Here is a 26,736-nt window from a genome sequence, read left to right as displayed (position 1 = left end):
CCCACCCACTCACCCAACCACCCACCCACTCACCCAATCACCCACCCACTCACCCACCCACTCACCCATCCACCCACTCACCCAACCACCCACCCACTCACCCAACCACCCACCCACTCACCCACCCACTCACCCACTCACCCATCCACCCACTCACCCAACCACCCACTTACCCAACCACCCACTCACCCAACCACCCACCCACTCACCCAACCACCCACCCACTCACCCAACCACCCACCCACTCACCCAACCACCCACCCACTCACTCACCCAACCACCCACACTCACCCAACCACCCTCTCACCTTAATAATATAATGTTATTCCATATATGGCCATCGCCTCATTAATATTCGCTAGGGAGCGGTGGTCAACGTCACGTAGATTTTTCCCCCTCCCCGCTCATCCGCCCCGCCCCTAATTCCGCCCCGCCCCTAACCCCGCCCCGCCCCTAACCCCGCCCCGCCCCTAACCCCGCCCCTCGCCAAGCGCCGTCACCCGGATGTTGCTGCGCGCGGCTCCATTCGTTCGCCGGCAAACCGGAAGCAGGAGGCGAGAGGAGTTGAAGGCGGCGGCGGCGTCGGAGTCGTCTCCGAACAACACAAAACTACAAAGTTACATCGCTCGCCATCCGCGTCCTTTAAACGCCAACCCGGACTCCGCGAGCCCCTCACGCCCTCTCCCACCCCCTCTTCCGTCTCGCCATGGCCTCGTATCGGGTGAGGGTTTCCTCCGTTGCTGTGTTGTTCCGAGGGTGTCTTGCGTGGTTTGTTCGCCCCAAACTTCGGCTTCGCTTCGACTGTTGCTATGGCGTCCGCGGCCGCCCCAGGCTGTCTCCACTGATCGAGTGGTGGCGGACTGACTCCTGTACCTCCATCATCACCTCCACTACCATCACAACCATCACCTCCACCACCATCACAACCATCACCGCAACAACCTCCACCACAATCACCACCACCTCCATCACCACCACGATCCCCAACCCCTACTAACCGTCACCATGACTACACCGCGACTTTAACAACAACAACCACCACCACCACCGCTCTATTATCGCAACAACTTTCATCGTACGTACACTTTATATAATTGTTGTAAAGCGCATTGGAATAAGGCGCTGCTGTATATCAATCTTAAGATTTACGTTGTTACCCACTGCAGTGTTCCCTAACGCCACTGTCACGTTATGGTGTACTGTGTAGTGCAGGCACTGTGTGTGCACTCTTTAGGTTAAGGTCACGTAGGTAGAAAAATAAAATGCAAATAAAAAATATATCACGACGTTTCGATCGAAGCACAAGCGATCGTCCTAAGGCGAAACAAATCCAGTGGTGGAACAGCGGCGGTTGAAGAGCGGCGGTGGAACAGCGGCGGTGGAACAGCGGCGGTGGTTCTATTGCTAGATTTTGTTTCGCCCGAGGGCGATTTGTGATTGAAACGTCGTGATATATTATTTATTTTCATTTTATTTTCTTACCTACGTGACTTTAAACGTTAAGTGTTATAAGGGCACCACGGGGTGATCAGCCCCTCCCCACCCAGTCCCACCCCTCCCCACCCAGTCCCACCCCTCCCACCCCCCACCCAGCCCCTCCCCACCCTCCCCTCTCCACCCAGCCCCACCCCTCTCATTTTTGGATGCAGGACGGACGGACACAATAATCCCCTGTGGGCTGGTGTAACCAGGAGCTTCCTACCAGTATTACAGATACTTTGTAGTACACTAGTGCAGGTACTGTGTAGTACAGGTACTGTGCAGTACAAGTACTCTTTAATACAGGTACTGTGTAGTGCAGAACAGTTACTCTGTAGTACAAGTACTGTGTAGTACAGTGTGTGGAGTAGAGTTAACATCTCACCGTGGTGACTAGGAGATGTTATCTCCCTCGCCTAGTATACAGGAGGTCGTGGGTTCGATCCCGACCATGACACCTGATTGGCCTACACCAGAGACAGTCTTCTTTAAAACACACACAACACCTAATAATATAATGTAATGCAAGAATGTGCAAAAATTAGATTTTTAAAATAATTGATGTAGTGATTATCCGGCGCTTTTGAAAATCCGGCGCCCCCTTCCCTCACCCAGAAGCTGCTGGATAATCTATGATCTATCGTATAAATGTAAAAAAAATAATAATTTTACACAGCTATTTTTTCAGAAGCGACCTGGCCACAAATGGTAGCTCAACAAAGTGGCTTACCATCATCACGTGGAATATCATAGCAGCAGCCACATTTCCTCTGAATGCACGACGTTGATTCTAAATGTGGAGGGGAAAAACTGGAGGACCCGGAGAAAAATCTACGCGACCGCGGGGGGAGAGAGACGAAGATATACGACCTCCTGTATACCAGGCGAAGTAATTAATATCTCATAGCCACCGTGGTGTCAGGTTAGGGATCGAAACCACGACCTCCTGTATGCCAGGCGAGGTAGCTAACATCTCGCCACCGTGGCGTCAGGGTCAGGATCGAACCCACGACCGCCTGCATACCAGGCGAGGGAGTGAACAGCTTGCCACCGTGGCACCCCAATTAGTTTATCGTTGTAGTTTATAGGATATTTGAAACCGCTCGTACGTGATCTGGACCACCCCTAGGTTGACTCGGCCCTAACTGAGCTGGGGTTAATTGTTGTTATCAGGCGGCTGACTCGAAGCGGGAGGAGTTCCGTAGGTACCTGGAGAAGTCGGGCGTTCTGGACGCGCTCACGAAAGGTGCTGATTCACACCCAGACACTCATTCACTCACACACCCAGACATTTATTCACTCACACACCCAGAAACTCATTCATTCACACACCTAGAGACTCATTCACTCACATACCGAGAGACTCATTCACTCACACACCGAGAGACTTATTCACTCACAGACCTAGAGACTCATTCAAATTCATAAACTCATTCACTCACACACCCAGAGACTCATTCACTCACACACCTAGAGACTAATTCACTCACAGACCTAGAGACTCATTCAAATTCATAAACTTATTCACTCACACACCCAGAGACTCATTCACTCACACACCCAGAGACTCATTCACTCACACACTGAGACTCATTCACTCACACACCTATAGACACATTCACTTATACACCTAGATGCACATTCACTTACATACCTAGAGACTCATTCACTTATACACTGACAGATGAATGTACTTGTACACTGAGAGACTCATTCACTTGCACACCTCGAGACTTTCACTTATACATCTAGACGCAGTCACACACCTAGGGACTCATTCACTCACACACCCAGAAACTCATTCATTCACACACCTAGAGACTCATATTTTAAGTCTACGGGCAGTGCTGAGGCTCCAGGCAGTTCTGTCTACGGGCAGTACTGAGTCTATGGTGCAGTGTTGAGTCTACGGTACAGTGTTGCATCTGTGGTGCAGTGTTGAGTTTATGGGCGGTGTTGAGTCTATGGGCAGTGTTAGTCTATGGCGATGGTTACTACACACCGCGGGCCAGGTACTAATTTGAGACCGAGCTGACCTAGGGAAGGCCCAGCACCGGAACCAGATAATCGTCACTGGTGTTGGCTGTGAGCGGGAATCGAACTCGGGTCGCCAGGTTCAGAGCACACTTATTCATATTTCCTTGTACACGCGCATTTGTCAAGCGTTGGCGCTGTGGATAGCTTAATATCGGTAGGGCTGCCCGAGGTCAACTCGGCCTTAAAAGAGCACCTGTTGCAGTGTGGGAACATCAGCACCGGGGAAACAAAGGCGGCCAGGTATGTGCCGTGGTGCCGGCCTTCATAGGCGATGCTACTCACGAACAGCACTTGTCCCGACAGTCTGTTAAGGGCTATACGGGGGACCTTTGTCTTTGTGTGTGCGTGTGCAGTGCTTGTTGGTCTGTACGAGGAGCCAGACAAACCCAACAATGCCCTGGAGTATCCTCAACCACGCCACTCAACCACGCCACTCCACGTTTAGAATCAACGTCACATGTTTATAGTATTTATCTTCTGTTATCAATTTCCACGTGCTGGTGATGACAAGCCACCACTTCGGTGAGTAGCTATCATTTGTGATGGCCAGATTGCGTTTGATTGAAGAGCTCCATAGGTCAGTGGGGCCTTACATCTGTGATAGGAGGGGGGCCCATCGTGTGAGTCGGCGTCCGTTGCGTGTGATCTTTGGGACCCCCCCAGTGTCAGGACCCCCATGCGTGATTGGGTGTGTGATTCTAGGGGACCCTAGGGGAGCCTAGGTAACCCTCCAGTGTTAGTATCCCCCCATGTGTGTTATCCTAAGAGAGCCTAGGGGACCCCTCAGTGTCAGGTGTGAGGGGTTGGTAACCCACCTTTCATTATTTACCACTAAACCACATGAAAAATAAAGAACGAAGTTTGTGCCGGAGGCCCCGGGGGGACAGGCATTTATGACGTCTGCTGGCCAAACCCATTTCGCGGAGCCTGGAGAGGTAATCTTTACCCTTGGGGTTCCTCCAGTAAAATGAAATAGCCATTGCAGGAGACCACTTGGAATGTTCGAATGCTCATTCCTCTGTTGGGAGCTGTACCGGTACCTCCTGAATCTCTGCGGTATTCAGGAGGTCCGGTGGACTGGCTCTGGCTCCTACCACTGAGGGGTGGACAGTCCTCTACTTGGGGCAGGAGACTGCCAAACAACACGGAGTGGCTCTTCTGAACAAAATAATTAAGGCGAGTGTGGGAGCGTGGCGGTGAGGTGTGATAATTTGTAAGCCCTAACATGTAACAGGTGCAAGCTGAAGTGGCCCCTCGGGATAGAGTCATCCTGTTGGGTGACTTTAATGCCTGAGTGGGTCATGAACCTGGCACCTGGAGTGACTGGAAGGCATGGGCCAGATCAGCTCAATAACAAGGGTAGGAGGCTGCTAGACTTTTGTGCAGCCCATGGGCTTGTAATTACCAACATGATGTTCTGACATCGGTGCATCCACAACATCATGGATGCATGCTGGGTCCAAGCAAGAACATCTGCTGGACTATGTAGTGACTACAGCGGATGCGGGCCCATGTCCTTGAGACCAGGACCTACCATGGAGCTGATCTGCCCACCGACCATCAGCTTGTCATCTGTAAGATGTGCCTGCCATTCTTCCACTCCAGTGGTGGGTGTATATCCAGAACCCCATTCAAACCCATAGTGGTTGGTGGGGCAGTTGTGGAGAGCGTGGAGAGTTTTCCATATCTGGGCGGTATGCTCATGACCGGCTCGGTTTGAAAGCAGAGCTCTCCGAATCAATTGATCAGCATTATCTTTTCATCGTCTGCGTAATGCTGTGTGGAAGCTACCTGGTCTGTCGCTCCACATGAAGCTTCGGGTCTTCTCTGCCACGGTCATGCCCTTCTCTGTTCTTGCAAAATGTGGACCCCCCTAATGGAACATCTTTGCCGCTTGAAAACATTTAGGCTGGCCTGCCTTCGATCCATCCTGGGTTTAACCCGGCTGGATTGTCTGAAGAGCTCACAAATCCTTGAAACATATGGAAAAAATCCCATCGGTGAGCTCCTCTGGCAAGCAAGGCTGCATTGGCTGGGTCATGTAGACCACATGCCCAGCCACCACATGCCTAAACAGCTTTTGTTCGTGGTGCAAGAGGATGTGGAGCTCAGTGGACTTGCTGATGACTGGTACTAGCGGTGTCAAGATCGGCCTCAGTGCAGGAGGCTCGTGAAGGACACTACTGGGCATTTGGAGGCAATCGCCCTCCAACAGCAACAGAGGGCAGAGGAGCGACGCTCACAACAATGAGCGGAAGGCCCAGTTGCTAAAACACAGCAAGTTGGCTCAGTAGGGGGCACAGGTGGTGCATCGGCCAGTCATCTCAGTCATCTCAATCAGTCGACCCATGGCACCTAGATCTGTCCAGTGACCTGCCAGCAGGCATTTGACACTTCACGTGGCCTTAAAGTGCACATTGCCTGGCACAGGCACCATGGTGATATTACCGCCACTTAGTGGCGAAGGTCGGTCATTGTTGTCGTTGAGTGATCCTTGACGTCGCTGCTCAGCTTCCTGAAGCAGCACCTGAGCTCTGCGGGCCCTGAGGGGGCCGATGTAGAGGCCCTGCGCCTCGAGGCCTCTGAACTGCGCCTCAAGTTGGACTCCCTGGCCGAAGAGAACCGCGAGCTCAAGGGCAAGGTGAGCGGTGTCCTCGTGGTCACGACTATAATGATGCAATCGTTGATGATGATGATGTCGATGTAATCATTAATGATGTATGGCAGAACCCCTCTTAAAGGTAATTGGTTCCAGGAAGCCGGTCGTTAGGCGAGTAAATGTTTCCACTTCAAAGCACAGCAGACACTGAATGTAAACAATGCCCCAACACCCATGAATGGACGTCGCTGATTGGCCGAGGCCTGGTCAGACCACTTTGGAACTCGCCGATTGGCTGAAATTGACAGTCGTGTGCTCGTCATAAGTCGTCGTTAACAGGGGAATGGTCGGTAAGGGAACACATTGGGCTCTATGGAGGCCCATCGTTAAGCAATTAGTCGTTAACTACACTATACACTACTATACACTACTATACACTACACTACTATATTCTACACTATACGCTACACCACTATACGCTACACCACTATACGCTACACCATTATACGCTACACCACTATACGCTACACCACTATACGCTACACCACTATACACTACACCACTATACGCTACGCAACTATAGACTGCTGCTGTATACTATACTATACATTACAATATAAACTACTATATACTATTCTCCACATTGGGCGCTATGAACGCTCGTCGTTAAGCGATAGTTAACAGGGGTGGTCATTAAGAGGGGTTCTACTATTATTATTTATGATGATGACAATGTAATCATTATTCATATCAATTATAGTGATGTCGACAACAATGATGATGCTGCCGATGTAATCATTAACGACGATGATGATGAAATCATTAACGATGTAATTGTCACTGTCATCGAAACGCACGTGCAGAGAGAGAGGGGGGAGAGACTATGGCTGATGATGGTGGTGGCTTGAGCTCTTCATCCAGCAATGGAGTGACCATGGCTGATGATGTTTATGATGATGATGTAGGCTCCGCCAATGACGATCAGGAAAATTACAATGGCCAATCATGCACAACACATGCGGTAAAACTGTTTTGTTTTACCAGGTAAGGCCCTACTGAGCTATGTAACGCTTTCAGAAGCGACCTGGCAATCACAAATTATGGCTCAACGAAGTGGCTGCCATCATTGTGCACGTGGACATTTATTGCAGTCACATACTCTAAAGGCGTGACGTTGATTCTGAATGTCGAGGTAAAACCGGAGGACCCGGAGAAAATCCACGACCACTGCGGGGAGATAATAGAGAGAGAGACCCAGACTCCAAACATACAGCAACAGGCATCATCAGGGTCAGGATCGAACCCATGATCTCCTGTATACAAAGCGAGGTAGTTAACATCTAGCCACCATGGCATTGGGGTTGGGATCGAACCCACGACCTCATGTATACCAGGCAAGGTAGTTAACATTTCCTATCCACCGTGGACGTCAGGGTTGGGATCAAACCCACGACCTCCTGCATTCCAGGCGAGGTAGTTAACATCTCCGAGCCACCGTGGCATTGGGGTTTGGATTGGACCCACGACCTGCTGCATACCAGGCGAGGTAGTTCACATCTTCTAGCCACTGTGATGTCGAGGTAGGGATCGAACCCACGACCTCCTGCATACCAGGTGAGGTAGTGAGCATCTTGCTACCATATCGTTGGGGTCGGGATCGAACCCACGACCTCCTGATACCAGGCGAGGTAGTTAACATTTAGGACACCGTGGTGCACGCTACGCAATGATGGCAGCTGCCGTTCACCTCTCAGGTAGTGGTGGCGGCTATGCGGCCGTGGGTGGTGCATGCCCTGTGTGTGTACGAGTGTGGGGGCAGCGGTAGTGCCGCTATGAAACCCGGTGACCCGAGTTCAGTTCCCGTTCACGGCCAACACCAGTGACAGCAGCGATTATCTGAACCCGGTGTTGGGCCCTCCCGGAGATCGACTCAGCCTCAAATTAGTACCTGATGCAGTGGTGGTGCGTCGTAAACATTGCCACTGGGGGAGACAAAGGCAGCCGGGTGTGTGTTGTGCTGGCCACCCACCCCCTTGTGTACCTTCATAGGCGCTGCTACTACTCGCTATGAACAGCACTTGTCCCGACCGTCTGTTGAGGCTACCTGGGGGATCTTTGTCTTTGTTTCCACAGCTGGCTCGCTACGAAGCGGTGGCGGACGAGGGGCGCACGGAGTAGAGGGGGGGGGTGGAGGACGCAAGGCACTGGGGAATGCACACACAAACATAGACACACAGTCACACACTCTCACACAGAGACACACACAGACACACACTAATACACACACACACTCACACCTAGACACACACACGTGCATGCACACACTCTCGCGCACACACTCACACACGCACATCCACGTGGGTATGGGTATGCACATGAAACACTCCCTTTCCTCCCACGCTCGCTACTCTCACATTCTAACACATAGTCAAAGGTCCCCCGTGTAGCCCGCAATTGCTGTTGGGGAAGTACTGCTAGCGAGGGGAGCACCCACTAATACCCACCCAACCCAACACTTGGTCTAACACTCAATCTAACACCTACCTAACCTAACACCAAATCTAACACCCACCTAATCTAAGTCTATCACCCCATCTAAAACCCAGTCACACTTAGTCTAACACCACCTCCTGCCTGTCTTCTCCACCTGGGTTCCTTTGGTGTTACTGGGGTGGAGTCTTTGCCGTGACCGGGGTGGGCGGAGTTAGTGACTTGTGAGCGGGGTTAGTGGCTGGTGGGTGGAGTTGGTGGCTGATGGGTGGGGTCAGTGGTTGGTGGGCAGAGTTGATGGCTGAGGGGGGCGGAGTTAATGGCTGGGGGCGGGGGTGAGGGACTGATCATCGCACTGAGTTCACATTCTTTTTTTCAGTCCACCCTCTGTGCGACAACGATGACAACAGTGCGGGAGAGAGGAGCAGAGATCATTTTTTGTAATTACAATCTCTGTCCCTGTTGTGGAGTGTTTCATTAAAGGAAGTGGTTTGTTTGAATGAGAGCCGTGGTGGATTCCTTTCGGGGGGGGGGGGGGGCGGGGGGGGGGGGGGTGTTCGGGGGCAGAGATAATTCTAAACTACTGAACTATAAAATCTTATTTTAGCAGGTGAGGCCCACTGAGCTATGTAGCTCTTTTTCAGAAGCGACCTGGCCACCATTGATAGGTCAACGATGTGGCTTATCATGTTGAAATGTATAGCAGCCAAATACTCCATAAACGCAAGTTTCTAAATGTGGAGGACCTGGAGAAAAAAATCCATGCGACCTGGGAGAGAGACGCAAACTCCAAATATACAGCTGGCGTCAGGGTTGGGATTGAATCCACGACCTCCTGCATACCACGCAAGGGAGTTAACATCTGGCCACAGTGGCACCCGCAGGTGGGGGGGGGGGGGTACAATAGGAGGACATTGTTACACAGTGGCCTTCACTTTGTCTTCTTGGTTTAAAATCGTCTTTAAAAGGTGGACTGCACCCTCCCTAATGCGACAAGCAGTGGTTCTCAACCTTTGAAGTTTGTTTTGACCGTGTACCTCCCCTTGCCTGACCCAACATGGTTCTAAACAATACATGTGTAGTTAGTCACTCGGAGTCACTAATCGTAGGAGGCACTCTATTTATTACAGCCTTCACAGGCACAAGGGTTAACTACATTAAGGGCAGGACAGCTAACAGGCTGCCTGACTTACAACGCCGAGAAGGTGAAGATGGTGACGAAGACTCCAGCCGCATGACGGTTCCACCCTGAACCTTCGCTCGGGGTCCTTTATACACCCAGCGTGGCCCCGCTCCGCCTTTGGCCACGTTCCCCTTCTAAAATCCACCAGAATTTTCCCGAGCTTTACCACACGTACCCCCTCTATCCCCCTTGCCTCACGTCCCTCTCTCTGGCTCATCACATCCTGCTGGCAGACAAAGAGATGGATTTGTGCTGCACTTCCGATCCTCTTCTGTGCCAGCAACCAATGCTATGCGCCACAGTGACACATTCCATGTCACTTCATTACCCCCCCCCCCCCTGTGAAAAAAAAATCAGCCGTCCCGGCTGACATCCATACCTCGTGTAGCGGGACAACGAACACAACAATAGCAACCGTCATCCTACCTGCCAGTAGTATTAACGAGAACAATAAATAACCGGAACAATAAAAAAAAAGTTGCGAACACACGGGAATAAACCCGGCCCCCAGGAATATACAACACCCCACGACCGTCTGTGTGCCGCAGCCCGCGAGCACAGGAAGGACCTCGGTTCAACCGACAGCCATAGCCTGGCTCGTGTCTGCGACTACCTGCCAGACGGCACTAAATAATAAATAGGAGAATGGGAAGGGGTGGGTTATTTGAACCGAGCAGTTTTGGAATGCGTCCTCGTCGCTGGGCCCCCAGGTGAGGCAAGATTGGGTTTCCTGAGGACACCGGGGACGATTTGTCAATGGCCTAAGGGGCGCGGCCCCTCCCCGGAAGAAGATGAAGAGGGAGAAGAACCGGGTGGCAGCCGTTCCGTCCTCCCTGGCCCGCCTATGGACGGTGCCGCTGGTGGTTCCACGGGTGTCAGGTGCTAGGATCCTGTAGGCGTAAGAATAGAGTCTCGGTGAGGCGCAACCTCCGTGAGCGTATGCCCGGGCACGTCGGACACATCAGATACCCGGCCTTCAGGTAGTGGGGATGAAACGACCTCGCAAGGTGAGAAATAGGATTTCAGCCATGACGGGTGCACATACCAATGCCGCGACCGACCTGGATCCGCATGCACTGCAGCCTCCTGACCTCAATCACCTCAACTGGGCCCTGCCATGGCTTATGCAATTTAGGGGACATGCCCTGGGGCACCTGGGGTCAATGCAGCCATGCCTTGTCTCCAGGTTTCCATGGGTTTCCAGATCCCCGGAGCCTCACAAGCTTTTCATTTTTGGCCTGCCGTTTTGCCGAATTCCCCCGAGACGCTTTCTGCGCTTCCGTCAATCGCTGGAGGGTAAGGTGCATGGGCATGGGCACAGCGACCTTTTTGCCCGGCCCCATGTCTAACTGAGCCTCCATGGGGGGGTCGCATTCCCTCCCATACATGAGGAAAAAGGGGGAGAACCCAGTTGAGGCGTGAGGAGCCGTTCTGTATGCAGCGAGAACACCCAGAACGTGTAAATCCCAACCGGACTACGCCTCGTTGACCTGTTAGCACAGCATGGACTGCTTCTGTGCAAGCGCTCTACCATCCCGTCAGTCTGGGGATGGTAGGGTGACATCCGGATTTTTTTAGTACCGAGGGAATCGCACACCTCTTTTAATAATTTAGGAGAAAAATTCCGGCCCTGGTCCATAAGGAGACGTTCCCAGGGCCCCCTTATCCAAAACATACCCATGCAGGAATGCATCCGTGATGGACGCAGCCGATTGATCCGGCAAAGGCCATGCCACCAGCCACCGGGACAGGTACTCCACCCAGACGAGCAAAAATTTGTTTCCCCTCGGAGTGGTGGGAAATGGTCCAAGGATGTCGAGATCAAAGAGCTTCACCATTGGAACCTCATTTGCCAGTAAAAAATATGATAATTCATCTTCTTGGTTCTTTCGGTAAAGTCACGTAGAAGGGAAGTAATAAAATAATACAAATAAAACATTAAATAATTCTCACGACGTTTCGGCCACAACGCAAGCAGCCGTCCTCAGGTGAAAACCAGGTCTGTCGAGGCACTGTCGCCTCTCTCCAATGAGCCAATTGCCAGAGCAATCATTGGATTTATCGAAATATGCAATTTTTGAGTGAGCACTACTGGAGCATGAGTCACTAGTGTCTGGAGAATATCTCAACAGCATCGACCGATGAATCTTCGTTTCCCCAAACACAGCCACCGCCAAACTCACAAGGAAGACTTTGATCTCAATACATTGTATAGCATTTATAACATCACTGTAGTTTGGACTATTACTGAGAACCACTGATATACTGAATTGTTACATATTACTTGATTCTTGGACGTTAACATTACATACTCAATATGGCTCAATATGTATAACCACACACAGTCACGCTATACTTTAAGTTTGACTCACCAGCCACTCCATTACATACAGCCATCTCTCAAGATCCAACTGCATGGGATCTAAAGTGGAATTTTTTTCAGGACCCATTACAACGCTTTGAATGTCATTTTGATATAACTTCCTTATCGTTCTAGATTTGTGGATCGTCTGATGCCTTGAGTTATTCTGTAGATGCCATTGAGTTATTCTTCTCTAGATACTCATTCCGATGATTTTATGTTTCAATTGATGTACTGCTAGCTTTGGCTATAATTACAAGCTATAGCAATCAGATGATTATTCAAACAATTATTACAGCAATTGTAATCATTTTGGTTGGTTGAATATAACAAATCTACTTCGTTGTCTAGACGCACTTTCATCAACACTATTGTCTTTGAATATATTTTTAAAACGTCAACACGCTATGAAGCGTGCACTTCTTCGTCCAGTAAAACTCGAGATCACCATTGAAATGTATTTCGCTAGTAAGGCCTGTCAGAGGCGTAGCAAGGGGGCGGGGGGGGGGGGTACATATGTCCCCGGGCGCCAAGGTAAAGGGGCGCCAAAATGAGGCTTACAACGTTACATTATAACTTATTGCGGCGGGCGCGGCAGCCTGAAACTACTGCACAAATCTACACCTCAACCTAAAAGTTTATATATCCCGCCACACACAGCTTACATGTCATGTAATTACATTTTGGTACGCGCGCCTATTAAGAACTTACATGGAAGAACATCCCAAACAACAGACAGGTGCAGTCTTTCAGCCTTATTCACTGGCCTGTTTTTTGGTGGCGGAAACTACGACGGCCTGAAACACGCTGGAGTGCACGATCAGAAGCTGTTAAAGCTATCTATGAAGGACTGGATGAGCTAGTAGGGCTGCTAGACAAATTATCGGAGGACGTAACTATGACACCTGAAACCAGAAGTGATGCAGAACAGTTACGGGCATCTTCTTGGTACTTTCGGTAAAGTCACGTAGAAGGGAAATAATAAAATAATAAAAACAAAACATTATAAAATAATTCTCACGACGTTTCGGCCACAACGCAAGCAGCCGTCCTCAGGTGAAGAACAGGTCTGTCGGAAAGACAGCGTCTGAATGAAACACCACCAGGCTTGGAGCATATATTTAAGCTGGGTTGGAGGGGGAAGAGCGCCTTGACAAAATAATTTGCATATCAAGAGGAATTTAGCATATTTATGGGGAATGCAAATATGGGATTAGTCATTACTTGTGGAATGCGTAGGAGGTGGGCGGGGGGTTTCAAAGTCATAATATGCCCGTGCATTATGCAGGATTAGCAGCATCAAAGGGAGGGATTAGGGTTAGCATTAATTAAGGGAAGGAATGTTAATAGTATGGAGCTGCAGCAATTAAACCACCACGTAAAAAAACTAAAGTATAAACTACATCAGTATCATTAGTATACTAAATATACCCTCGACAGACCTGTTTTTCACCTGAGGACGACTGCTTGCGTTGTGGCCGAAACGTCGTGAGAATTATTTTATTATGTTTTATTTTTATTATTTCCCTTCTACGTGACTTTACCGAAAGAACCAAGAAGATGAATCCCTGCAGTCAGGAAAGCTTTAAATCGAAAAGTTACAGGCATGCTTATTAAATTTTAACTTCATAGTTTATTACATTTCTGGAATGTCATTCTTGGAAAAATTGATCGTGTTCAGAAGCGCTTACAGGATCCTACTATGAATGTCAAGGAAGCAGCAACTGATCTTGAATCTTTGGAACATGAATTTGTCAAGATTTGTGATGATTTGAGCCAAGTTGCTGTAGAAAACGCTAAAACAAGATGCACAGCCTGGGGGATCGATGTGGACAGAAGAATTAGGCGACGTCGGAAGATGCCAGGAGAACTGGCAAGAGATGCAGGACTTTCAGCAGAAGAAGGAATTGTGCGCGTTATGAAGAGCGTATTTTATCGACTTCAACAGGAGATGTCAACACAGTTTTTATGACTAAAAGACCTGAACACAAAATTTGGATTTCTGCTGGACATCAAAACTCTTCTATCCGACACAGATGTCGATGCAATTCGTCGAAATTGCACAGATTTTGGAAATTTCTATGACACAGAAATCAATGGCCACGAACTTTTCACGGAATGTTCTGCCTCACGGCAGGAGTTTTGCCTCACGGCAGATCCGGGGGGGGGGGGGGGGGGGGGCGTATGTACACAGAAATTTCCTGTTTTTGATGCTAATTTTGGTCACGTGACCAGGAAGTTGCGATTTAAGATTCCCGCTCAACCACGCGGGCGTCGGCCATTACACACATAATTCAAGATGGCGGCACACATCGCGTCCCAGTGAAGCCAGCCGCAATTGTCCATTGTGGGACCTTAAGAAGCATTGTCTGTAAGTTCGTTTATGTTCTTATAATATTGGCAATGCTGTTATAATGTTAGAATGACCGTTATAATGATGTAAATGCCTTTATAATACTGTTAAATTGTTATGATAAATACGAGGCCTAGTTAACAACGAAGCCTGCAACTTTCCTTATTGTGAATGTTACTTGTAATTTAATAAGTCGAGTCAAACTTGTACCCAAGTAACTATATTGCGATCCTGAGAGCAAGGATGACGAAATATCTCATCCACAATTTAGTGTTATGTGTAATACTGTACATTTGGGGTGCAGTGTGATGAATACACGATGTGCCTTCATGTAACACAGCAGCTTATGCTCTTGTATAGTTATTCAGTGGTAATGAAGGGGCCTGGTCCATCCAGGATCTATTGTTATCTAAGACAATGTTATGATGCTGTGGTGTGTTGTGTCTATACCCCTTTTTTAATATTAAGAATAATTCAGCCAACATATATACTATATAATTTTAATAGACACGGGGCAACTTGGGAGCAGACAAAGACGAGCGGAAAACCCGTTTCCCAACTCCACAGCAGATGTGAGCACACCTCGCTTCAAAGGCCAGAAGGCAGGAAAGAGACCGCCATCAAACGTCATAACACCGCCCCGAATTTCACACAAGAACAAAAGGGGGGGGGGGGGGGGAATTGCAAGGGGTTGTTAGGATAATACCCATTCTTCAAAAGGCCCTTTTACAATACCAAAAAAAACAGGCGCCACGAAGGAATATATAATTATATTCTTAACAAAAATAGCATTGACAACAAGAAAGCACAGACGAGTTTTGCAAACATTATCAATCCTCGCTCCAATTGGAAACCAGACGACAGTCTGCACCAGGGTCGTGATTCATAATTTGTTAATTAAATACGGACATTATTTACCCTTAATAATTTCTACGTGGCCGGGCCGAAGCATCAAAGAATAAATACGGCAGTCAGGGTCGCTCCTAAGACAAAAATTAATAATAAAACAAATTCCCTAGCCCCGGGATATCAGATTAAATAATAACAAGAAGTCAAATAATAAGTACGAAATTAGAGTGGATCTCCTAGGAGAGTTAAGGGCGGAGAAGTCTATCATAATTAACCAACACGCAATACTCCAGGGGAAGCGAGCAGCTCACAGCCGTCTTTGTCTTCCCGAGAGGAACGACCACAGAGCAGGCACACAGCCAGGAAATGGCCCTCATAAAAGTTCGTGACGAGCGGGTGACGGCTCGAGAAAGGAATTAACAGAAGCATATGCTCTTAAAAAATAAATAAACACACGCGCAGGGTGCTCCAATGACGGAGCACAGCCGTCTTTGTCTCCCCGCAGCACGAACAGCAAGATTTGCGCACGCGAGCAAATAACATTTCCCATAGGGAGATCAAACCACGATGAAATACCGTGAACACGGCTACTTACAATCAAATCACAATAATACTAAACAGCAAAGTGAGTCGTTTTTTCCAAACCAAACGAAGCAGTGTGAGACAAGGATAAACGCCCAGAGCGAGGGAGGGGATCATTAAGCTCGCTTAACGCGTAGGTTTTCGCGACCAATATTATTCATTATCAAAAACGTGGATTGTGATTGTGTAACCTCAGTGCGAATCGTCGGTCTGGTTTAATTGATGACTCGTGTGTGGCACCGTTTGCGAGGAAGCCCCACCCCTCCTTCCAGAATTATTGCGGGCAGCCGTGGCTTTTGAAAAACCTTTCCTCCAATAAAACACAATAAAACACGACACACACGGACGAAAACGCACACGAACAAATGGAAAAGTTATATGACCCGGCCTTTGAACAACTCGGAAAAACTGAGTGGATTTTCCCGATATAAGCCGAGGCAAAATTCATTCAACACAGATCTCTCCGGGTCTCCGGCCCCTACAGATCACCAGGGCTCTGGCCCCCACCTCTCACCAGGGCTCCGGCCCCATCTCATCTCAACGCTGACAACGAAGAAGCTCTTCCGTCATCCAGAATGACGATGTTCGCGGGGTAGCGACGTGCATCGACAAGCTGAGGTCTGCACCACCTAAGAAGAATCGCTACCCTGAGTCGCCGAGCTGCGAGTGAAGCTGACAGAGATTCCAGCTATAATTCTCGTGAGAGAACTTAAACCACGAAGCCCCTGAAGTGAGGGCGGGAGAGGCATCAGCTAGTGCCCGTATGAAGCTGGCAGCTGCACGAACAAAGGAAAGCACGGAGAAGAGAGAGTGACGAGGACCAAGCGAGCAACCTGTAGGAAGGGCGGAGATCGCCAAGCGTCGACCAAGCGAGCAAAGCAGAGAGCATGAAGCAGTGGAGGAAGCCTGATCGAACGGCTGTGAGGAGGAGGACAGCGCCAACGCATGTGCCGTGTGTTCAATACGCACACACAGATCAACCAGCACCAACGAGATCCGACTCGTCATCCCAGCAGTGGAGAAAGCCTGATCGAACGGCTGTGAGGAAGAGGACAGCGCCAACGCATGCGCCGTGTGTTCAATACGCACACACAGATCAACCAGCACCAACGAGAACCGACTCGTCATCCCAGCAGTGGAGAAAGCCTGATCGACCGGCTGTGAGGAAGAGGACAGCGCCAACGCATGCGCCGTGTGTTCAATACGCACACACAGATCAACCAGCACCAACGAGAACCGACTTGTCATCCCGCAGTGGAGAAAGAGAGTCAAAGCCGTCCGAACGAGCGCCGCCGTCAGAGCTGCAGAGAACGCCACCGCGTCGTCAGCTACAGAGAACGGCCCGCGCTGTCAGAGTCACACAGTACGGGTGCCTGCGCCAAGCACCACCCAGCGTACGCCGCTCATCTTCAAGCGGAGAAAGTCTCGGCTGCAACCCGCACGGGCGAGAGGAAATCTCCGAACCAGGGTCATATCACCTCCCCCACTCACAGACTCAAGGAAGCACATACACACACACACACACCTACTTCCCGCGGGGAATGCAAGAATTTATCCAAGAGACAATCCACCTCTCTCACAATGGGACCCACCCTAGACAAGCATCAGAAGACTAATTATAAAGTTGGAACACCAGCTGGCCGTGAGGAATCGTGGCCCTCTGAGTAATTAAGAATCCGTTGGTTATAAGAGTGTGAAATTTTTCTTGCCTTTTTATTTTCGTTTCTCTTATCGCATAAACGACCAATAGATTCATCGATGCAAACTAAAACTCTAGAAATCCTCATTGCGAATCGATACGTTACAGAGAGAGAATATCGTGTCAAACCTGTTTCTTTGTCATAGAGTCTCGCCGAAGAATTAATTAAAACAGAGCCAGATTCGCTCTCCCACCAACACACACGCCCTCACCCACCATTGTCTCAAACATTCCGTTAACAGATATAATCTTGCCAACGAATCGATTGACGTATGCTTCGCCTTCGGGGTACAATAAGTGCTTTTATTGCCATCATATCAATATTGTCGCATACTTGTTTTGAAACTCGGCCAGTCGCCGATTGTGCTCGATACATGGGAGAACTAATGAGATGTCTGGTGGAAAAATAGAATTACGATTGTTAGAAGAATGTTAGCCTTCAGTTCGTTAATTGCATAATCTCGCCAAGGAATATATTGACGCATACTTTTGCCTTTGCATGTTAAGAGTATCACATGTTTGTTTAGAATAAAATTGTTAACCCAGAAGTATCTCGAGTGTTTTTTTTCCAAATCCATGCAAAACTGTCTTATTCATAAGAACTGTATCCTGCGATGAGATATGAAATTGGAGACCTAACATAACATAACACACAATAAGATAATCAGTAAATGTTTAATCAAAGATAATCGTTTTATCCCGATTGATACAACTCTGGATAACGAAGCTAAGCTTAATTATCATAATTGCACACATTAACATAATCGCAAGCATCCGCATAAATTACTACGATTATCTCCGTTATTATCATAATGTATGCATATAATTGCACACATCATAATTTATGCGATTTGCGCATTTTTTGAAATTTATTAATTTTTATTATTTTTATCAAAATTTCATAATTACAACACATACAACAGGTGTTCATTCATTGTGTTGGTGTTTCCGGGTATTAACAGATGCTGTATCTGTGCTGTTTTCTTACCAGTTTTACCTCGTTAAATTCAATAAATGACGTTTGGAGTCGGACGTTCATCCTGGCTGTGAAGGTTTATTGGACGCGAGGTTAACTACTCAGCTAGCGGTGCAACGCAGCGCACAGCGAGGCCGAGACAGTGATGATGAAGACGGCGGCGAAGACTCCAGCAGCACGATGGGGATTTCACTCCAAACGACAGCCCCGAGGTCCCCTTCGGGGCCCCTCTTATACTGTGTTGCCTGGCTCCACCACCTGCCACGCCCCCCTTCTGGAACCTACTAGCTTGTTCTTGATGTGCCCCTTCCGTAACCTTTTCCCTACATCCCTCTCTGGTCTATCACGTGACCTGCTGTCGATCAGGGCTGCTGTAAGCTGCAGATCCCCTTCCCTGCCAGCAGCCAACGCTATGCTGCTACGTGACCAATTCTGTGCCACTACACGTGTGTAAACTTATAGAGATATACAGACTCATAGAGATACATATATACTCATACATATATACTAATAGAGATGCATAGAGACTCATAGAGATGCATAGAGATACATAGACACGCACAGAAACATATAGACTCTTACATATAGACTCATAGACATGCATATAGATACATATAGGCTCATCGAGATACATCAATACTCAGAGATACATAGAAACTCAAAGAGACAGATAGAGTCAGATAAATATAGACGTATAGAGATACGTAGAGATGCATAGAGATACATAAATACATATAGACATGCATAGATATATATACAGACTCACAGAGACACATAAAGACTCATAGAGACACACCTAGACTTATAGAAATACATAGAGACTCACATACACACATAAAGATACGTAGACACACAACGAGATACATAGAAACACAGATATATAGTGACTCAGAGAGACTCATAGCAATACACAGCAACTCATAGAGACTCCTAGAGACTCATAGATATGCATAGAGACGCATAAAAACTAACAGAGACTGGTTGAAAAGCGGGATCAGTTTTTTTTATTCTGCCCCAGCTGGCTCAACAAGTTTGCACGAGAGAGATTTCAACAGCCAATATATTGATAAGCGATCGTTATACAATGTTGCGTTGGACGTAAGATTACATTTTCACTACAGGGCTAATCTCATTTACAAGGCTACTGTCCGTAGATTTGCCCTTGATTTGTGTGACCTGCTGTTGTTATTACCGTGGGAGTTGTTAACAGTTGCCCTGATGTCGCACACTACAATTTGGTGAGTGTATGGGTCTCTGTATGAGTCTATGGGTCTCTGTGTGAGCTTCTGGGCATCTGTGTGAGTCTCCAGGTATATGTGTGAGTCTATTAGTCTGTGTGTGTGTATGGGCCTATTTGCGAGTGTATGAGTCTCTGTGTGAGTCTATGGGTATCTGTGTGAGTCTGTCTGTTTACAGTTCCCATATTTCGCTCCAAAGTGTTTGGACCCACCTAAGAAGTTCAATTTCTTTGAATCTCTTATTCTGCTATCTCTGTCCTCCATTAAACTGACTCTATTATTAAACCATTGGTTTCATTCTCAGGAGTGGTGTCACAGTTTAGACCGCGCGGAGCATTGGGATAATTCACTGATTTGGACTCTCTCCCCACAAAACTAAACGAAAATGTACTATGGGAATGTGAACTATGGATGCTGGTAATGATGATGATGATGACGATGACATAGCCAAACTGCTGAATATGAAGCACCAGAAGACTCTGGGCTTTACGCTATCGAGGTCGTTTGGAAGAACGAGGAGATGGTCGGGCTAACGAAATCGTATGTGCAGCTTCGAGTCCAGCACGGTGAGTGAACGGTATCTCCAATGCACTCTGAGGCCCCATTACGGAGAGTGAGATGGAGTCAGCGAGTGTAACTACAGAGGTATTGCACATTCAGAGACTGTATTGAGACGTAGGGATGTATGTTGAACGTCTTTCGTACCCTACGTAGCCAACCATGGGGAGTAATAGCGGAGTGGCTAGCGCGCTGCGCTACAAACTCGGAGACCAGAGTTTGATTTTCGCTCGCGACCACCAGTGACGATTATCTAAACTGGTTCTGGCCCTCTCCTATGTCGACTAAGCCTCAAATGAGTATCTGGTGCGGTGTGTAAAGATCTCCACTCGGGAAACAAAGGCGTGGTGCTGGCCACCCACCCCCTCATGTGCCGTGTCGGCCTTCACAGGTGCTTGCTAACAGCACTTGCCCCAACAGTCTGTTCAGGCTATACATGGGATCTTGGTCTTGAACGTCTTTCGCAATGTATGTCGCCAAACGTGCTTTTCTGAGGTTTGGGAAATGTATATTGGGTTTCACCATTTGTGTGTGGGTTGAGACTCAGGTATGTTGTATGTGTAATGTAGCACGTTGTCCAACAGTTATATTTATTCAGTTTCACCGGCGGACGTAGGCAGATGAGACGTAGCTGCTACACGACGTTCCTATATAGCTGGTCGACTAGCTGTCCGTGCCGGTGTTGATTCCGATGATGATGATGACGGCCGTGAAAACGACAAATGACAACAATGTAGATAGTGACGATCTGGACCCCGACTCCCCAAACAGCCCAGTCCCCCTCTCAGCCTTTTCCTTATATCCCCTTCAGCGTGGCCAAGCCCCGCCCCCGGCCACGCCCCTTCCTCTCGAACTGTCCCAGCTTTGTTCGGTCGCTCTGCACAGTCACCTCGTGCGACCCTTCCTTCCCCTGTCACCACGACCATCCCCCAAGCCCACTAGGCCAGGCACCGTCTTTACATATCTACGACTTATTTCGCACCGTACGTAGTGAATCATGTGAATTGCGACCTGAGACAAACATGGCCTCACGGTCAGAGTCTGGATTGAAACTCGGGGTGGCTGGGTCTCGCAATTAGAGTTTCGATTTGAAATGAAAGTAGACCCGGGGGTACAAGAATCAGTCATGAGAATCAGTTCCAGGATTGGGTGATAAGATCAAACTCTGAACTCTACCAAAGCTCTAGGAGACACTATCAATAGAGAAATACATTCCCGGGAAAAAAAACAGCTTTCACCTTCTTAATCGACCCTGTGGGGTAGTTAAAAGGGGATCGTGACTCGTTGCATATATACAGCATGGGCCAGGGTGGGAATTTAATCCCTGACTTCCCGTATACCAGGCGAGGTAGTTAACATTTACGAGCCACTACGTATCTGTATGTATCTCCGTGTATGCCTCTTTCTATGTCTCGCTGTGTGTTATCTCTTTTCATATATACAGTCTATATATGCTACAGTATATACTATAGTCTATATAAACCGCACGTGCCTGGCTGCGAGGTCGCGATAGCCGCGTTCTACAACGAGCAGCTTCAACGGCTCGCTACATTCAACGGCTCCTCCTGGGCCCTAAACTGCAGCCTCACTTCAGCACCCACCATTCCCTACAGCTCTAACACAGCAGCCACCACTCATACAGCCTCACCACAGCACCCACCGCTTATACAGCCTCACCCGAGCACTCACCACTTCCTACAGCTCCACCACAACTCCCACCACGCCTGCAGGTTAGAAAGCATCAACGATCAGGATCTCACGATCACGCGATTAAAAGAAAACAACCCGCCGAATGTCTAATGGTAATGCGACAATTCACAATTAATTTGTTATACTGCGTGATGCATGCAAGCTGAAATTGTTCTTGGCCCACGACAGTTAAATAAGTAATAAAAAAACACTTTTTTAAAAACATGCTTTTTTATTAAATGTACTCGTAATCGAATAACTCCACGACTCCAGGAAGTGGCCCCGAAACTTGCCATAACATTTGGGACCGTGGCCAATTACAGCCAACGTCAGTTGACCGTGGACAATTACACCCAAGCCGAAACATAACATATACAAAAGAATGTTTTACAATATATATTTTTCATGATATAATATGGTATTGTCATCAGTATGACATAAGTATACCAAGTTTGCAGTCGATACCACATTGGGAAGTGGGTTAAAATTGAGTTACAAGATTTGAGGATACGACAACAACAACAGACAGAGTGAGTTAATAAAAAGCGTGTAAAAAGGTGAGTGAGTTTGACGTTAGTGTCCCTCCTCCTGTCTTCTCTCTTCCAGAAAAACACCTCCAGTGCCGCAAGGATGTGTAGACTGGCAGGCTCCATCCACAGCTGGAACGCACTTGCGGCTCTTGAATCAGAGCGCTGCCAGTCAGCCGTTGACTGCAACGCAGCACGCTCGCAGGTCGCCAGGCTCGATCTGCAGCTGGAGGATGCTGCGGCAAAGCTGGCCCAACGCTCGAAGCTTCTCGGCCCTTTGGAGAGTGCTTCGGGTGCGAGCAGCCTGTTGTGGCTCAATCTCGGAGGTCTCGCGCTGTGCTGCAACCTGCACGTCAAGGCCGACACGCCCCCAGCCTCGTCACACCTCGTGCAATGTCAGGTTGACTTCACAACAAACAGAACGCTTCCAGCCAATAGCTTGGACAATATCTCCGTTCACACCCGATATTGGTGTGGAACTCAAATCTTCACTTAGGAAAGTTGCTGTATTGCCACAATGGACGTTTTGACAACAATTCCCTGACACCTCTTAGCTTAGCACAGTATTATATGAAAATTCCTTCTCACAACAATCGCATGAGGGAGAGCTGTATGAGACCACCCTGCCACCAGGTGCTGTTATTAACAATTTTCGTCGGCCACGTAACTTCTCACACCTCTTATCTGATCACAACACAACTTCTCGAAGTCCTTGACTCTGCAAGAAACTCAAAATGTGTAGATAAAAATATCAAACTACACTTGGCTACTTTCAGGGACACTTGTAGTCTGCCTTTGCAAGACTAAAAATTATGATGTTTGTCTATTGGCATGAAGGAATTTCTACCTTATTTCATTCATATTCTTTGGGTCTTTCGGTAAAGCCACATAGATAGAAAAAGTATAAAATTATCACGACGTTTCGATCGCAACACAAGCAATCATCATCAGGTGAAACAATATAGCGAGAGAGCTACCGAAGCAAGAGAAATATAACACTGACCCAAAGAGTTTGTTAATAAGGACATGCAAATGTTGTCATTTTCAAAACCTCCATGCTGTATTGTCACGTAACAATACATCCTATCAATTAGATAACCATATAGAAGTACCACGTTGTTTAAGATTTTTCATATGCGGTGGTTGTCATTTTTCACGTTTCAACTTTCCAGGCACCAGGGTTGTTAATTCAGAAAATTGTTGAAACGACAAGGGACATTCTCGTACATTTGCCCTCTATTCGCGTTCGGGTGGGCATCACCACAATTTTGATAACACGTATTTAATATAGCTGCTGCTCCAAAGTGTTTGGAACACCTCAGAAGTTCCATTTCTTGGCATCTATATTCTGCTATCTCTGTCCTCCATTAAACTGACTCTATTATTAAACCGTTGGTTTCATTCTCAGGACAGGTGTCCCAGTTTGTACCACGTGGAGCCTTGGGATAATTAACTGATTTCGACTCTCTCTCCCCACAAAGTTAACCCAAAATGTACTATAGGGAATTTTAACTATGGATGCTGGTCATGATGATGACGAGGACATAGCTCATGCTGGATATGAATCACCGGAATACTCTCTGGGCTTTACGCTATCGAGGTCTTTTGGAAGAGCGAGGGGATGGTTGCGCTAACTAGATCGTCTGTGCAGCTCCGAGTCCAGCACGGTGAGTGAGAGGTATCTCAAATGCACTCTGAGGCCCCATTACGGAGAGTGGTGTGGAGGCAGCGAATGTAACTGCAGAGGTATTGCACATTCAAAGACTGGATTGAGACTTAGAGATGTATGTTGAACGTATTTCCTACCGTACGTAGCCAACAATGGGGAGTGGTAGCGTAGTGGTTAGCGCACTGCACCAGAAATCCGGTGACGAGAGTTGCATTCTCGCTCACGACCTTCAACAGTCACGCTTATCTGAACCGGTTTTGCCCTCCCCTGTGTCGATTCAGCCTCAAATGAGTACCTGGTGTGGTGCGTAAAAATCAGCACTGGGAGAAACAAAGGCGGCCGGGCGTGGTGCTGGCCACCCACCCCCTCGTGTGCCATGTCGGCCTGCCTAGGTGATCGCTAACACCACTTGCCCCAACAGTCTGTTCAGGCTATACATGCGATATTGGTCTTGAAGGTCTTTTGCACCGTACGTAGCCACCCATGTGAATCGAGACAGACAAATACGGCCTCAGCATCAGAGTCTGCATTGAAACTCGGGGCGTCTGGGTCTCGCGAGCAGAGTTTGAATTGAAATCAAGGGAGACCAGGGGGTCCAAGGATCAGTATTGAGACTCAGCTCCAGGATTGGATGCTAAGATCAGACTCTCAACTCTGACGCGCTGCTCCAGGATTGGGTGATAAGATCAGACTCTCAACTCTGACGCTCAGCTCCAGCAGACACTTTCAACTGAGAAATCAGTTCCAGGAAAAAAAATTGACTTCACCTTCATAAACGAATGTGTGGGTGTAGTTTAAAGGGGGATCGTGACTCGTAGCATACAACAGCGAAACTCCGATCAGGGTCGCCCAAGTTGTCTATGAAAAAACTGTGAGTGAGCCCACGAACACGGTCTGAGACATACGGCAGATCTGAAACACGGTAGGACCAATACCTCGGCCGTGGCTGACCATTGTTTTAATGTGGGCTCACACGAAAATTATTTCTCCAAGACGAAGGTACTCTGCAAACCCACTGGCTATCAACAAAGATTCGTTCATGAAGCCATCAAGATATATAGACACAGAAACAATTTCAACCGAGAGGATGGGTACAAACTGAGCAATCATTGGAAGGACGTTATTAATCAGCTTAAGTCATAACTAGCTGTGATGTTTCCATCCTACCTTCCGATGTTAGCAGTCATTTTCGACTCTCTGATATTACATTGACATGCTAATCTCTACTCTTTGGTACTTTCGCTACAGTCACGTAGGAATAAAATAAAATAAATTAAATCACGACGTTTCGGGCGCAACACAAGCGTCCGTCATCAGGTGGGACAACCACAGAAATAAACAATTGCTGAAGTGGGCAAAAGGGCTGCTGTAACAAGAGGCTATATAGGTAAGGATGTGTAGACTGGCAGGCTCGATCCACAGCTGGAGCGCGCTTGCGGCTCTCGAATGAGAGGACACTTGGAGTCTGCCTTGGCAAGATCTCAAACTCTTAACGACTCAGAGCCTTTGCCTCTGTAAAGCTCAAACTTATGGCTGAGTTTGAGTACCACTCGAGGTCTGCCATTGCAAGACTAAATATTATGATGTTTGTCTATTGGTATGAAGGAATTTCTACCTTATTTAATTCATCCACTTGACCATGCCAAAGCCTAAAGCTCCTCCTACTATACTCTTTGGTTCATTCGGTATAGTCACGTAGGTATAAAAATAAAACAAAATTAAAATAATATATCACGACGTTTTGATCGCAACACAAGAATAATCCAGCAGTGGAACTGCTAAACCAGTGAGAGAGCTGTTAAAACAAGGTTATATACGATGGGCAAGCAAGAGGGGTCTGAGTTGGAAAGGAATTCAATCCACGGACGCAAGCACGTCAGTTGTGTTAATGGGGGAGATGAGGGAGAGAGATTAGGGAGGGAGATTAGCATGAATGAACTTCCGTCGCCGCATAAGAATATCATGCCCGCATATGCGCACAACAGCACTGTTAATGAGAGATTAGCACCATGAGAGTGCAATCCAAAGGACATGTGTGCATGAGAGTGCAATCCAAAGGACATGTGAGCATGAGAGTACAATCCAAAGGACATGTGAGCATGAGAGTGCAATCCAAAGGGCGTGTGAGAGACCTAAGAGAGAGGCACAGATCTAAGAGAGAGACACAGAGAGACGGAAATAACAGCTGACATGATGGCAGGTAGGTTGGAAACATCACAGTCAGTTAAGACTTTAACTGGTTAATAACGTCCTTCCAATGATTACTCAGTTTGTACCCATCTTCTCGGTTGAAGTTGTGTCTGTGTGTATATATCTGGATGGCTTCATGAACACATCGCTGAAGGTAGCCGTTGGGTTTGCAGAGTACATTCGTCCTGAGCATTCATCGAGTCAGCCTTAGGCCATTCCTGGATTTGTGTGAACACAGAGCCACGTTATTGCCCCT

The 26,736-nt window shown here is 47.9% G+C and overlaps 1 protein-coding gene across 1 annotated transcript; it reads left to right on the top strand.

The window, feature by feature from the left end:
• Nucleotides 1–458: 458 nt before the first annotated feature.
• MYCBP (MYC binding protein) lies at nt 459–9,105 on the top strand. The gene is made up of 5 exons (XM_078620945.1): nt 459–721; nt 2,653–2,725; nt 3,870–3,918; nt 6,028–6,157; nt 8,249–9,105. Exons 1-5 carry the CDS (start codon nt 707–709, stop codon nt 8,291–8,293), a joined length of 312 nt encoding a protein of 103 aa, XP_078477071.1. The 5' UTR covers nt 459–706; the 3' UTR covers nt 8,294–9,105.
• Nucleotides 9,106–26,736: the final 17,631 nt, after the last annotated feature.

The sequence above is a fragment of the Lampetra planeri genome, chromosome 77 (assembly GCF_965212315.1).
Source record: "Lampetra planeri chromosome 77, kcLamPlan1.2.h2, whole genome shotgun sequence".
Classification (NCBI taxonomy): domain Eukaryota; kingdom Metazoa; phylum Chordata; class Hyperoartia; order Petromyzontiformes; family Petromyzontidae; genus Lampetra; species Lampetra planeri.
This window is presented reverse-complemented; position numbering and strand designations above follow the sequence as displayed.